Source organism: Halichoerus grypus, chromosome 11 (genome assembly GCF_964656455.1).
Source record: "Halichoerus grypus chromosome 11, mHalGry1.hap1.1, whole genome shotgun sequence".
In the NCBI taxonomy this organism is placed as follows: domain Eukaryota; kingdom Metazoa; phylum Chordata; class Mammalia; order Carnivora; family Phocidae; genus Halichoerus; species Halichoerus grypus.
In genome coordinates, this window is record NC_135722.1 from 3750870 (window position 1) to 3764577 (window position 13708).

General features: G+C 60.5%; 1 protein-coding gene across 1 annotated transcript; it reads left to right on the forward strand.

The window, feature by feature from the left end:
* Window positions 1–737: 737 nt before the first annotated feature.
* Window positions 738–7726, forward strand: FGF3 (fibroblast growth factor 3). Its single transcript, XM_036099566.2, has 3 exons — window positions 738–957; window positions 3094–3197; window positions 7364–7726. The coding sequence occupies exons 1-3, from the start codon at window positions 738–740 to the stop codon at window positions 7724–7726; spliced, it is 687 nt and encodes a 228-aa protein (XP_035955459.2).
* The last annotated feature ends 5982 nt before the right edge of the window (window positions 7727–13708 follow it).

Consider the following 13708-nt stretch of genomic DNA (forward strand, 5'->3'; position numbering starts at 1 on the left):
CCCGCGGCCCGGGCCCTCCCCTCCGCCGCCCTCCGCGGCCCCCTTCATTATGCGCCGCCTTTAATGGGCGTTTGTCAGCGCGACTTCCCCGCAAGTTGCTTTCGCGGACATCAGTCATCGGCGGCGCTCCCATTGTGCCGGGGGATTGATGGGGGGCGGGAGGGGGTGACAGGGCCTGGGGCGACCGCCTCGAGGCCTCGGTCTATAATTTTCGGAGGCATAATTGGCCTGGGGGAGGGGGCGGGGGAGGGGCGGGAAGGGACCTTTCAGAGCCGGGAGGGCGCGCGGGGGCGCGGGGCGCGCGGAGGAGCGGAGCCGCGGCTCGACGGCGCTGCGCGGGGGGCGAGCGGGCGCGGGCGACACCCGGCCCGAACCCCGCGCCCCGCCGGGCTCCCCGCCCCTCCCGCGCCTCCGCCGGGGGACCACGTCGGCCTTTTGTTGCCGAACCGTCTTTTCTTTCAGCGCTTTGCGCAGCAACGGAAATTTCACCCGATCCTGGGTGAAAATTAAAGGAGGTGCCTCTCTCTCTCTCTCCCCGCTCTTTCCCCCCCGCCTCTCCCCCCCCACCCCCGCTCCCTCCCGCCCCTCCCCTCCCCCACTCAACGCGGAGCCCGAGTCGGCACGGCCTGGCGCGGGAGCCGGCTCCGAGCGCCTCGCCCCGGCCCGGCTGCCGCCCCCTCCATGGGCGCCGAGTTCGCCTGCAGCCGCCGCCGCCGCGGGGCGGGCGCGATGCCACGATGGGCCTGATCTGGATCCTGCTGCTCAGCCTGCTGGAGCCCGGCTGGCCCGCCGCGGGTCCCGGGGCGCGGCTGCGGCGCGATGCGGGCGGCCGCGGCGGCGTCTACGAGCACCTCGGCGGGGCGCCCCGGCGCCGCAAGCTCTACTGCGCCACCAAGTACCACCTCCAGCTGCACCCGAGCGGCCGCGTCAACGGCAGCCTGGAGAACAGCGCCTACAGTGAGTGTCGGGCCCCGCGGCGCGGCGGCGGCGTCCCCGGGAGGAGCGCCCGGGAGGGCTTGGCGCGCCAAGGGTGCCCGGGAAAGCGGGCCGGAGGGCGCCCGCCGGGGTCCCCTGCCGTCCCCTCGCGTCGGGGAGAGCAGCGCGAGGGGAGCTGGGGGTCTCAAGTCCGAGGGGACGCGTGGTCGGCAGCCCCGGGGTTCTGTGGCCCCCCAGAAGGGCTCCAAAGGGCGCTGGAGCAACAGCGATGCCCCCCCTGTGGACGCGTGGTCGGCAGCCCCGCTCGGCTGGGTTCTGTGGCCCTGACAAGTTCGAGCCCTTTGAGTTTTTCGGAGAAAAGGCTCCGGACGTGGCATTTATCATCTTCTTTATTATTTTGACGACTTCTCCTCCTCCTGCCGACCCCGGGGCGCCCCGCCGGCCGCTCCGCCCTCCTTGATCGCTGTCGCCCAGGTGGCCGCCCCGAGTCGCGGCCTCCACGCGGAAGACCCTCGCCGGGCCGGAGCGGGGCTCCTGGGCTGCTGCCGCGGCGGGTAGAGAACCATGCCCCCGGGCCAGACCGCAGCCCTCGCGCCTCCGCCCTGGGCCGCAGAGCGAAAGGCAGGGTGGGCGCGCCGCTTCGGGGTGGGGGGCCGCGGGATACGAGTTAGACGCACGGAGGGACCTCCGCCTGGGTCTGGGGACACAGGTATGCTCCCGCCCCGTGCTCGCGCGGGAGTCCGGCGGGGCTCCAGGGTTTGGCTCCTCTGGCCGCGGGGACCCTGGCTCGTGCTGAGCCTCCCTGAGAGGAGCGCGAAGCCAGGGGACTGAAGCAGCTCGGCTTGATGGGGAGCAGGAGGCCCGAGCTCCCAGCGCGGCAGGAACGCAGTGGGGAGCGTGGGAGCGTGGCCAGGGTCCGGGGCTCCTTTGCTGCATCCCAAGGCGCTCGCCCCCGCGCCGAGGGTAGGAAGCCGGCGGTGGACTGAAGGCAGCGGCGGGAAACCGCTGCTTCTTCTAGGAAAGTCGCAGCCCTGGAGAGGGCGTCGTGGGAGGATGCCTCTGGAGCCGCGCCTTGGGCACTCGCGTCCCCGTCCCTGTGCGCAGGATGGGGCTGCCGGAGCGCCCGTGCTCCTCTTACAGCAACACCCCGGTGCTCTCCAAATCCAGTCTCCCCCTTGGAGTCACAGAGCATCAACATTTTCGGGGTATCCAAGGCAGGCAGCCTGGAGGCGGAGGAGGGCAGCGCATCCGCGGCTGCGCCTGTCCCGCATCCAGACGCTTGCTTCTCTGGCGTCTGGGCCCTGGGATTGCTGCCATGTTGGGGGCCAGGGGCGCGCCCAGAGAGCCCCCCACCCCAGAGGGCATCGCTGTTGCTCCAGCGCCCCTTGGAGCCCTTCTGGGGGGGGCACAATGGCCCCACTCGGGCCTTTGTTACAGGACCTCTGGTGAAAAAGCACTCCTGCATCCAGAAGGAAGGTTAGGGGAGGTTGAAACTTCCTTACATGCAGTGGGGAGTGGGAGAGCCCAGGGCCCCTTCCCTCGGTGAGCTCCAGCGTCTAACCCCGCTTCCTGCTAAGAGCCTGTATCCTGCTTGGACCCTGCCCTGGACAATTATCTCCTGCCCAGGTCCATTGCCAATGAGTTTGGGTGGCCCCCTCAATGCACTGCGTGGATTATGTTATCCCCTGGCTTCATCAGGGCCCCAGCTTCGCCCCTGCCCCAGACTCCTCAGACCCTCTAGCAGGGGCTGTGCCGTTGGAGAGTTCCAACACTGGTGTCTGCAGCCCAGGTTTGAATTCCAGCTCACACACATATGTGTGGTCTTGGGAAAGTCACCTAACCTCAGCAGTCTCAGCTCGCTGGTCTGTCAGATCACGAAACTGACATCCTGCAGGACCTTAGCACCTGGCACTCAGCACGTAGACATGTCAGTCGTATTGGAATTCTTCTCCTTGGAGCAGCCTTCCCTGATGCTCCCCTTGCTTCACCTTCCATCCAGTGACTTCTCCTTCCCCTGAACTTCCCAGGTCATCCCCCCCCCCCACCGCCCCACCCGAGCGTGTGGTGCCCTCACCTCGCCCAGCCTGGGCCCTCCGCCCCCGGCACTGGGCTGTGTGGGAGGTGCGGGGAGTGATGAGCCTTCACAACTCTTCCCAGGTATCCTGGAGATGACAGCGGTGGAGGTGGGCATCGTGGCCATCAAGGGGCTCTTCTCGGGGCGGTACCTGGCCATGAACAAGAGGGGGCGGCTCTATGCTTCGGTGAGTCCGACCTCTCCCGTGGGCACTCATGCGTGGGGCAGCCATCTCCCTTGGACATCTCATCGGGGGACAGAGGGGACGTGGGCAGCAAAATGCTTTGTCCAGCAGCATGGGGACCTGCAGGACCCCAGCTGGGACCAGAATCTCAGGTCCTGGGTCTTGACACCCAGTGCTGTTCCAGCTGCTTCTGTAGGAGGCAGCTGCCAGGTTGGCTGGCTTGGAGCATGGCCCACGGGGAGGACCCCACTGGGGGTGAGACTTGTCTTAAGTTCTCCAGTGCCCTTGGGTTTGAAAATGCTCCTCCAGACCTTTTCTGTTCCCTACTACTGCCCTTCCCTCAAGGTCGCTGAGAGCAAGGCAGAGATTACCCCCAAGTTTCCACCGATATAAATGGACCTGGTGAGCCTTGGGGCACAGCGTGACTGTGTATTGGGCAAAGCTTTTCTGTGGGCTCAAGCAGAGCGCTCCTGGAGGGGGTGGGGGGCGGGGAAGCAGGGCATGGCACATCCAGTTCTTCCCAGGGTGGAAAGGCAAGAGCTGTTAGTTCTTAGGACCCAACCTAGAGGAAGGGACACAGGACCCGTGTCCCAGGCACACAGATTTGGAACCCAGTCTGTATACCGCCTGGGGCCCCCACAACAGAAAAAGGGTCCTGTGACTCCGTGGGCATTGGCAATGTCCTTCCCCCAAGGGCCGGGGCGGGGATGCAGGAAATTTGCTACCTCCAACTAGTCATTGCGTGCAATTCGGCTGATACCCCCTTGGGCAATGAGAGGTTTTCCATCTGCAGGGAACCTAGACAACACAATCCGAGGACCTTCTCCCTGCAGCCCCCTCTCTCCATTGAGCCTGTTTGCAGGGGCCACACACCAGCCTCTCCCTGCCTGTCTGGAAGTTGGGCAAAGTGTGATCAGGGAAGAGTTGCAGGAAAACACTCCTTTAAGCTGCTTATTTTATCATAGGTTTTTTGTTGTTGTTGTTTTTTGGGGTTTTTTTTTTGTTGTTGTTGTTGTTTTGCTATTCTGCTAAAGGAAATGCAAGAGTTGGAATGAGCCCATTTGTTTTCTCTGACCCAGGGGCTGCTTAATAGAAGCCAGGGACCCTCTGGTTTCCAGCGTTTCCTGCAAGTGTTCCCAGAGTCTGCAGACACCAATCGTGGCTTATAAGGACATACCCTCAGGCCCGGGGCTGGTCTGACTTTTTCTTGAGGTGGACTGTGGTTTCCAAAAGCCTCAGCCCTGGGCCCCTGGTGCCCAGTGGGCAGAATGGACTTTCTGTTCCTCAAATGACCTTAGACCACCTACAGACACCTCTGTTCCTTATGCAGAGGGGCCCCGGTGAGGAGTTCTTGTTCTTGGCAGTGATGATGCAGGTCTTGCTGGTCCCAGAGGGCCCTCCATCCACACCGAGGAAGTTCATAGATTGGGCAGGGAGGGCTGAATCAGAAGGGGAAGTCTAAGGACTTTGACACCTCTTCGGGGGGGGGGGGGGCAGGCCCAGGGCTTTGGGTTACAAAACAAAACATGACCTGGGGGATCCCAGTGGGTCAGAGTCTACCTGTGTCTGCTGTCGCTGAGAAGCTGCAACAATGGCTTCCTTCCTTCCTTCCTTCCACCCATCCATCCATCCATCCATCAGGCATTTATTCCTTCATTCACCAATGCCGTGGGCATTTACCGTAGATCACACTCTCTGCTAGGTGTTTGCTTCAGGATCTTACTCAACTGTGAATTCACTGCTGTCGTGGCCTCCGGTGTCGTGGAGCTCCCCATCCCCCACAAGTTATCCCCCAGGTGCCTTGGCCCCCAGGGGAGCTGCCCAGACCGCCTTCTGCTCCGACTTTCCACCATCATTCCCACCGCAGCCTCTGGAACCTTGCTGGGTTCTCCAGACTGGAATGCCCCCATCAGAAAAGCCCACCTCTCCCTAATGACTCTCTCCTAAATGTCCCCTCATTGGGAAGGTACCTGTCAGCCGGCTTCCTCCTCACACCTTCGACCTGCTCACCATGCTGCCTGCAGCCAGCCACCTTCCCGCCCTCCCTGCACACCCCTGCCTGGTCCCCTGGGGCTCAGAACCAACTGGGGAGGGCAGCCTTGCCAGCCACCTCCACACCACCCCGGGCCGGCTTTTCTGGAGCGGCTCCAAGTGCTGGCAGAGCCTGAGAAGGAAGTGCAGGCTCCCCAAGGTTGAGGTCGGGCAGGGACAAGTAGAGTTTCGGCAGGTGGCCCCGGTGGGGGGAGTGATTGGGGGGAAGGCCCTGTAGAGCACAGGGTCTGGGGTGGGACAGCAGGACCCAGAGAGGCACTGGGAACTCTTGCCACGGTCTCACCTGGGGTCCCCTGGCATCTGTGACCCTGGCCCTGAGCCGATACCCTCCTCTTGGTCATCCTGACCTCTCTAGGAGCCCCTACAAGGTGCAAGCTCTACCTGCCCCAGGACCCCCTTCTGGAGGGCCTGCGCTCTTCACTCTTGGAGGCTCGCAAGACTGGGTCCCTTCAGTTGTCCCACAACAAGAAAACCCTTGGCTTCCTGGTTCCTGGGCCTCAGCCATGGGACAGAGAGGCTGGGGAGAAGAGCCTGCTCTGTCCCTGAGCTCCTGATGGTTGAGTGTGGGGACCAGACACCAATGTAGGCGCCTGACATGGGGGTCTGCCCTGAGCCCAGCCGCTCACCCCCAGATGGCCCCTGATCCCCACACTACATATGGGGCCTTGAGCACAGACCAGAACAGCATCATAACCCTCTGGGATTTGGGGTCTGCCACCACTCCAGGCCTGGTCTTTGTCAGTGGCACCTGTACTGTGACCCAGGGCATTCTGGGCACCCCCCGAGGGGTGGGACAGCAGAGAGAGGTTGAGGTTATGGGGAGAGGCAGCTCCCTCTTTCAGTTGAACGGGAGCCCCCACCCTTCCCTCTGGACTTGGACGTCATCAGGGAGGAGGTATTTGGTGCTTGACCATCATGCATCCTGTGGCCCTTCCAGGTCTCATGCTGTCCCTTTCGTGGGTCAGGCCCCAACCAGCCTGTGCCCCCCTGAGAATGGGCCCGGGGCCCTTTGAGCCACCTGCACTCAGTAGCAGCCCCCTTTCCCCTCCGCAGATGGAGACATGAGGGTCTTGGGCTCCTTCTGCCCACCTCCCCCTGCCCCCCAGCCCTGCCCCCTGGCATGGGGTGAGGAGGGAAGCCCAGGGGGTGCTTGGCATGCCCACCTGCTTACAGCTCAGACCGAAGCCTCACCTGGGTTGGTGTAAGTCAGACTCACCCCCAGCCCCGACCTGGAGGCACCCCACAAGGTGGCCCAAGGGACGTTGGTGAAAGCCCCTTGAGTTACGAGTCTGCCTCTCTCCGTCCGGATGCCTGTCTCTGAGAAGGCAGAGACCCAGGCCCAGCCCACGCCTCCCAGCCTGTCCCAGAAGCACACGGGGCCCTGTTCGTCTCTGCCTCTGAAGCGGTCTCCTCCACACCCCACTTGTGCGGGCGCCCCCGCCCCTGAGCTGCCCTGACAACAACAGTGTCTGTGCCCTTGCTGAGCACAGGCTTCGGGCTGGGCTCCTGGCTTCTGCTCCATGTGCCTGGGGCAAGCACCACGAGGCCAAAACAGCCCCTCTCCGAGTTCAAGGCCCAGAGCCAGGACCTAAACTCAAGTGTAATGGACAAGCCAGGCTCATGAAAACCCAGCCAAATCCCAGTGTCCATTTCTTCTCTCTTTCATGCACATTTTCCAAGAGCAGTCTGGGGCACCATCCTCCTCCTGTGTCCAGATGTCCTGCTGATGTCCCTGCCGCCAGCAGAGATCGAGGACAGGCCCTGTCTCTGCTCTGCTGAGAGAGCCACACGTCCCTGAGCCGGGACGCCCCCCCTCCTCAGTCAGTGCCAGGGGGACAGAGCTGGGGGAGCACTCTCCCCAGGGGCTCAGGAAACCTTGGCAGAGGAGCTGAACCCCGAAGGCCAGGTTCACCAGACTCAGAGGGAGGACGGGCACAGCCTAGGCATGGGTGTCATGGGTCAGATAAGTGCTGGACCAGGCAGGAGGGAGGAGGAGAGGGAGACCTGGCAAAGGGACAGTCGGTCCCCAAGACCCTGCTCCCCAGCCTCCGTGGGGGCCTCCGCGGGGGCCTCCATGGCCTCCCCAGCGGCTGACCGAGGCCTTCTGCCCCCCGCAGGAGAGCTACAACGCCGAGTGTGAGTTCGTGGAGCGGATCCACGAGCTGGGCTACAACACGTACGCCTCACGGCTGTACCGCACGGTGCCCAGCGGCCCGGGGGCGCAGCGTCAGCCCAGCGCCGAGAGACTGTGGTATGTGTCCGTGAATGGCAAGGGCCGGCCCCGCAGGGGCTTCAAGACGCGCCGCACCCAGAAGTCCTCCTTGTTCCTGCCCCGCGTGCTGGACCACAAGGACCATGAGATGGTGCGGCTGCTCCAGAGGGGGGCCGGGCTCCGTGGCGACCTGCCCGGGCCCCCCGGCAAGGGCACCCAGCCCCGGCGGCGGCGGCAGAGGAAGCGGACCCGGGGAGGCCGTGCGTAGATCGCCAGCCCCAGCGCAGAGAAGGCCGTCCACCCTCCGGCCCCAGGCGGGCTCCCAGCGAGCGGCCAGCCCAGCAGGTGCAGAGCATCCACCGGCCCGGCTGGCCCCGTCCTGGCCCCTTCCCTGCCCCTCCCCTGCTTTTGCCTGGCTGGTGTCTGGAGGCCCAGCCCTCCCCGATTCTCTCAAACGGGGTCAGATCAGAAGGGAGTCGGGGCTCAGAGGGAGGGCTGCTTTCAATCCGCACCTTTGTGGGCTTCCGTTGGCCAGGCGCCGCCTCGCCCACGGGGAAAACCGACGGCTGCCTCAGGAGCCTCCCTGCAGCTCCGCTGTGGGACGAGTGGGCGTTTGTGTAACCGAAACATTGAAGTATTTTATTCTACTTTGTTATTTAATAGATTATAACGCAGCCTGAGGAGACACTTGCAGTTTTTACTGGAAACATATTTGCTTGGGAGGATAGCAGCGTCTGTGCCAAGTCACTATTTTAAAATGTAAGACTGTACTCTGAGGAATCAAGCTAAAGATGCATTTAAGCCCCTGGTTTGGAAGATTGCTATTTTTTGAAACCAATAGGTGGTTTGTGTGCATGGAAAGAAGAGGCTAATGCATGTGTGTGTGTGTGTGTGTGCGTGTGTGTTCCTGTTCTGTTCCTGTTCGTGTGCACACGAGGCGGGGGTGGGGGAGGGAGAGGAACTGGTTTACTTCGTTGAGAACTCCAAAACAAGTCCCTCCATCGTGCCGCTGTGTGTTTCTCCGTGGACAGTCCTGAGCACCTGGGTTGTATGCCAGGTAGGACTCTCTGAACTCCTTTATCCTTGCTGCGACCTGCCACCAAAGCCTTGAGCGTTCCTGTCTTTGCCTAAGAAAGCAAACTTGGAGGCTTAGGGAGGAGACGTGATTTGCCCGGGTCCTCAGCCAGTAGGTGGCCAAGGTCCGTCTTGGACCGGGTGCCTTCCCTGCCCCCCCCACCGCTGTTCCCCCGACAATGGCAGTGGGGGGGGTCACCTGAGTGAGAGCTACAGGGCATGGGCAGTGGCTCACTTTTCTGGGACTTCGCGGGCGGCGCTGGTGAGGGATGTGGGATGGGATGGAGCCGGTGCCACCATGGCTCCCAAGTCACCAATGAGGAAGCAGGTTCAGGTGGTGACCGTGCCCCGGGCATGTAGCAGGGGAGGTGTGGCAGCATCGTACCCACCCAGCCCTCATTGCAACGCTACTGACGGATGCTCCCTAAAGAAGAAAGGAGACATCCAGGCATTGGTGGTTAATATTTAAAACAGATTGGCGAGGAGAATGTGTTTTCTGCAGCGGGCAGGCTGTGCCCGGGTCAGTGCGGACCCGTCGGTAGCCCAAGCAGCTTCACCTCGGGCCTGGGTTAGGAGGGAGTTACGGGTTGAATTGCATCTCCCAAAGTTCACCTCAGTTAGGGGGACTTACTCGGGACCTCAGAAGCTGGCCTTATTTGGAAATAGGGTCATTGCAGATATAATCAAGCAGAGATGAGGTCCCACTGGGGTAAGGTGGGCCCCGATCCATTACGACTGTGTCCTTGGAAGAGGGAGAAATTTGGAGACAGACTTGAACACAGGGAGATGCCGTGTGAACGTGGAAGCGGAGGCAGGGTGAGAGCTTCGCAAGCCTAAGAGAATGGCAAAGATCGCCGGCAAACCAGCAGCAGCCGGTGCGGAGGCCTGGCCCAGACTCGCCCTCCCAGCCTCCCCAGGAGGCAGCCCTGAATCGTGGACTTCCGGTCTCCAGGACCCGGAGACAGTCAATCCCTCTTCTTTAAGCTGGCCGGTCTGTGGGATGCTGTTACAGAGGACAGGAGTCCTTCACTGCCTGGTCACTTGGGTGGGCCCCCAAATGAGGGGGACCCTGCTTCTGTCAATTGACAAGGAGGGAGTAGGCCCCCAGGCTGAAGGCCTTGGCCCCCCTGGCAAGGGTTCAGGGGGCAGCAGCTGAGAAGGGGCCACCACCCTGCTGACACCAGGCCCATCTAACCGGGCCTTGGGGGGTCCTGGGGTGCTAAGGATGGGGCCGCAGAGGGCTTCAAAGGGAGACCTGCACAAGCAATCCCATCCCTTTCTCCTCTTCAACCCCAGGCGCTCTCCTCAACCAGCTTAGTGTTTTCTAAGCAGTGAGAATGAACCCAAAAGGGAAAAAGGATTGAAGGTCAGTTTAAAAGCTCGTAGGTAAATGCAGTGGAATCCAGCCCCGTCCCCCAGTCTGTAAGCCCCCTTACTGAGTCTTGTGCCCAAGAGCACCCTGAGGGTGGGGGGTGCTCACCCTGTGTGGCAAGTACCAGAGTGTCACCCACCTCACAGGTGGGAAAGCCAAGGCTCAGGAGGCAGGACGTGTCCGAAGGCACACAGCTCCTGGGTGGGGACTTGAGGGCCAGTTACAAGCTCTGCCTCCCTAGCTGCGACGCCTCGTCTGGCCCCCAGGAGGCCCCCCGGTGCCCTGCAGGAGGAGGCATTGGTCCCCGTAGCGCAGGGGGCCAGGCCACCCACCTCCCTGGCCTCCCTGGCTTCCCTCCGTCCAGTTCACATGTCTGCAGGACTCCGAGGCTGGTGAGATTCTGCCCTGGGTGTGACTCTTGCCTTGGCACCCCCAGGGATATCCTTGTCCACACCCAGCGCTTTATCACACGGCCCCCACCGAGATAGGGCTGAGCCGGACAGAGGTCTGTGACCCCAGGGACACTAAGGAGGGCCCCAGATCCTCCGCGTCCCCTGCAGCTCCCGTGTTAGTCACTGCCCTGCCTCCTCTTCTTGGCAGACGCAAGGCTCCTGGGCATCCTATGGAGGCCGGGCGGTGGGTATGCAGGTAGGATTTCCCAGAAAAGGAAATCTGGATCGGGGTGGGGCTTCGTGAGCCTGGCACCCTTCACTATTTGGCCTGGACCCTCCTGCGTGGGCCTGGAGGGGGCAGAGGCTGGAGACTGAGCGCCCACAGCCCCATGAGAACATGCTGTCTGAGCCAGGACAGGGCGCCCCAGAAGCTCCAGTGAAGACAGCCTGTCGCCCTCTCCTGACTTTGCTGTCACCCCCACCTGCCCGGCCGGGGTGGCATGGGAGGGGAGGAAGAAGGGTGAAGCGATTGGAGCAGGGTCTTTGCTTTTGAGAGTCTCTGGGACTTTGGGTCAAGAGCATGCAAGAATGGGGATGTAAGTGGGGCAGCTGCTGTGGGAAGCAGGATTGCAGTTGCTCAAAAAGTCACACGCAGAATAAGCATGTGACCTAGCAAGTCTGCTTTGGGGGATACGCCCGAATGTACTGGAAGCAAGGACTCCAACAGATATTTGCTCACCCTGGTTCATAGCTGTGTGTTTATGATAATCAGAAGGTGGGAGATCCCAAGTGTCCATTGACAGATGGTTGGATGAGCAAAGTGTGGTCCATCTACACGGCGGAATAGTAGTCAGCCTTAAAGAAAAAAGAAGTGCTGACTCCTGCTACCACACGATGAACCCTGAGGACATGATACTCAGTAAACAAGCAGAAGGACAAACGCTGGGTGATACCATTCACAGGAGAGAGGAGTCACATCTGGAGAGACAGAGGGCGGACGGTGGGCGCCGGGGCCGGGGAGGAGGAGGACGCGGAGGCAGTGTCTAATGGGGACAGAGCTTCCGTTTGGGAAGACGAAAATTACGGAAGCAGATAGTGGTGGTGGTCACGCAAGACTGTGAAACTCCTTAAGGCCGTGAAATTGCACACTTAGAAGTGGATAAAATGGTAAAACAAAAACAAAAAGAAAAAAACAAAAACAAAAACCCAGCAAACAACACTGCAACACCCGGACTGCTGGAAGTAGAGAGTTGGCAGCATCAAAGATGCTCAATAAACAGCGCTGAATAACTTAAGGAGTGCTCAGCCAGTCACCCGCACCTGTGCAGGGCTGACAGGAAGGCGGCAGGTGGCCTTGGAGGCTGTGAGCCGCTCTGCCTGCCCAGGCCCCGCCCACTCCCCCACCTGCCCGTGTGAAGCCAACAGACCAAGGACCCGCTGCCTGGCCCCCTGAGCCCGGACCCTGGGCGGCTCTCTCTGGGTGACCGAGCTTCGGCTACTCGGGGTGGGCCTTTGAACCTCCCCGCAGGTTCAGAGACCTCCCGCTTCCCCAGGGGTTGAAGGACTCGGAAAGATGAACAAGTAGATCTATAATTAGCGCCCAGCCATCGGAGGGGGGCCTTGCCCTGGCCACATTCCAGGGCCGAGCCAGAGATAGCAGCCCCAGAGCTGACCCCATCCCCTCTCAGACCGCAATAACTGGATGCCAGGGTGGCGCCCACTTGTGCCTGAGCCCCCCGGGCTGAGCTGGCTGTGCACACCTCCCTAGGGGACTGTGGGGAGAGGAGCACTGGGGGGAGAAAAGAGGCAGTACAGGTGTTGGATTTGGACCCACTGACTCAACCACTGTCTTGGATGATTGATCGTGGGAACCCAGGATTGGCCCCTGCCTCTCCCCAGCCTCAGTGTCCCCATCTGCCAAATGAGCTTCCATAGGGGCCATTGGGACCCACTGAGGAGACACAAACAGTGAATGGTGTATCAAAACAGCTGCACAGCCATGGGTGGACAGAGGAGAGGTCGGGCACTTCTCTTTCTAGCGAGGGCTGGGAGATGCACCAAGAACAGAGTGCACCTCACCAAGGCGCCTGTTCTGTCATGTTCTTATTTGAATGGCTCCAAGGTAAGGAATGAATGCAAAATTTCGTGAGGGGCACACAGGGAGTACTGATGGCAAGGTGGGAATTCCTGGGAAACCTTGTGCCTTGGGCAGGCTGGGTTCGAGATATAAATTTTATACATTCATTTATTATCACTGATAAAATAAATATATTTATCTACCTTTTGTATGTTTAGGAGAATGGCGCTGTAATTCTCCATCCATCCACTTACTCATCCATCTGTTCATCCACCGATCTACCTACTCACTCATCCATCCATCCATCCATCCATCCATCCATCCATCTACCCACCCATCCATCCTTATATCCCCCCATCCATCCATCTACCCATCCATCCATCCACCCACCCACCCACTCATCCATCCATCCATCTATCCATCCATGGATACATCCATCCATCCATCCATCTATGTATCCATCCATCCATCTACCCACCCATCCATCCTTATATCCCCCCATCCATCCATCTACCCATCCATCCATCCACCCATCCACCCACTCATCCATCCATCCATCCATCCATCCATGGATACATCCATACATCCATCCATCTATGTATCCATCCATTCATCTACCCACCCATCCACCCATGGATCCATCCATCCATCCATCCATCCACCCACCCATCCATCCTTATATCCCCCCATCCATCTATCTACCCATTTATATATCCACCCACCCATATATTCATCCATTCACCCACCATCCATCCATGTATCCATCTACCCATCCATCCATCCACCCATCCACCCATCCATCCATCCATGGATCCATCCATCCAGCCATCCACCCACCCAGCCTTATGGAAGACAGAGGCACAGCTCTAAAGTAGCAGGTTGGGAGTGGTGACCTGGAGAAATTCAGGAAAAACTGGGGCAGCTCCCTGTTAGTGAGGACAATGGGACACCATCAGTCAGAACCCCATTTTCAAGAACCTCGTGATCAGCCAGCCACCATCTAGATAGATGATAGCTTGACAACATCCTCACCCCCTTCAGAGCTGCCCTGGGGAGAGGAAAGGTCCAGAATGAAGAGCTGAGGGCATGGTTGGAGGAGATGGGGCAGAAAAGGAGCTGGCTTCCTGGCAAGGGCTGTTTGGGGTCACAGTGCTTGAGGTGAAGCCAACCTGGGTCTCCACTGAGACTGACCCAGTCTCAGTGCTCTGTTCATGACTTGTGAGGCCAGGAAAGGTGCTCTACTCACTCTGAGCTTGTTTCCACCTCTGAAATGGGGACAATAAAGACACCACTATCATAAGGTTGTCTCAAAGATTCAAAGCAGCGAAAGAGTGA

Excerpts from the sequence above, each read along its gene's own strand:
- FGF3 (XM_036099566.2), top strand. The coding sequence starts at position 738 with ATGGGCCTGATCTGGATCCTGCTGCTCAGCCTGCTGGAGCCCGGCTGG. Across the intron at positions 958-3,093 it reads CCTGGAGAACAGCGCCTACA|GTATCCTGGAGATGACAGCG; the intron begins GTGAGTGTCGGG and ends AACTCTTCCCAG. Across the intron at positions 3,198-7,363 it reads GGGGGCGGCTCTATGCTTCG|GAGAGCTACAACGCCGAGTG; the intron begins GTGAGTCCGACC and ends TGCCCCCCGCAG.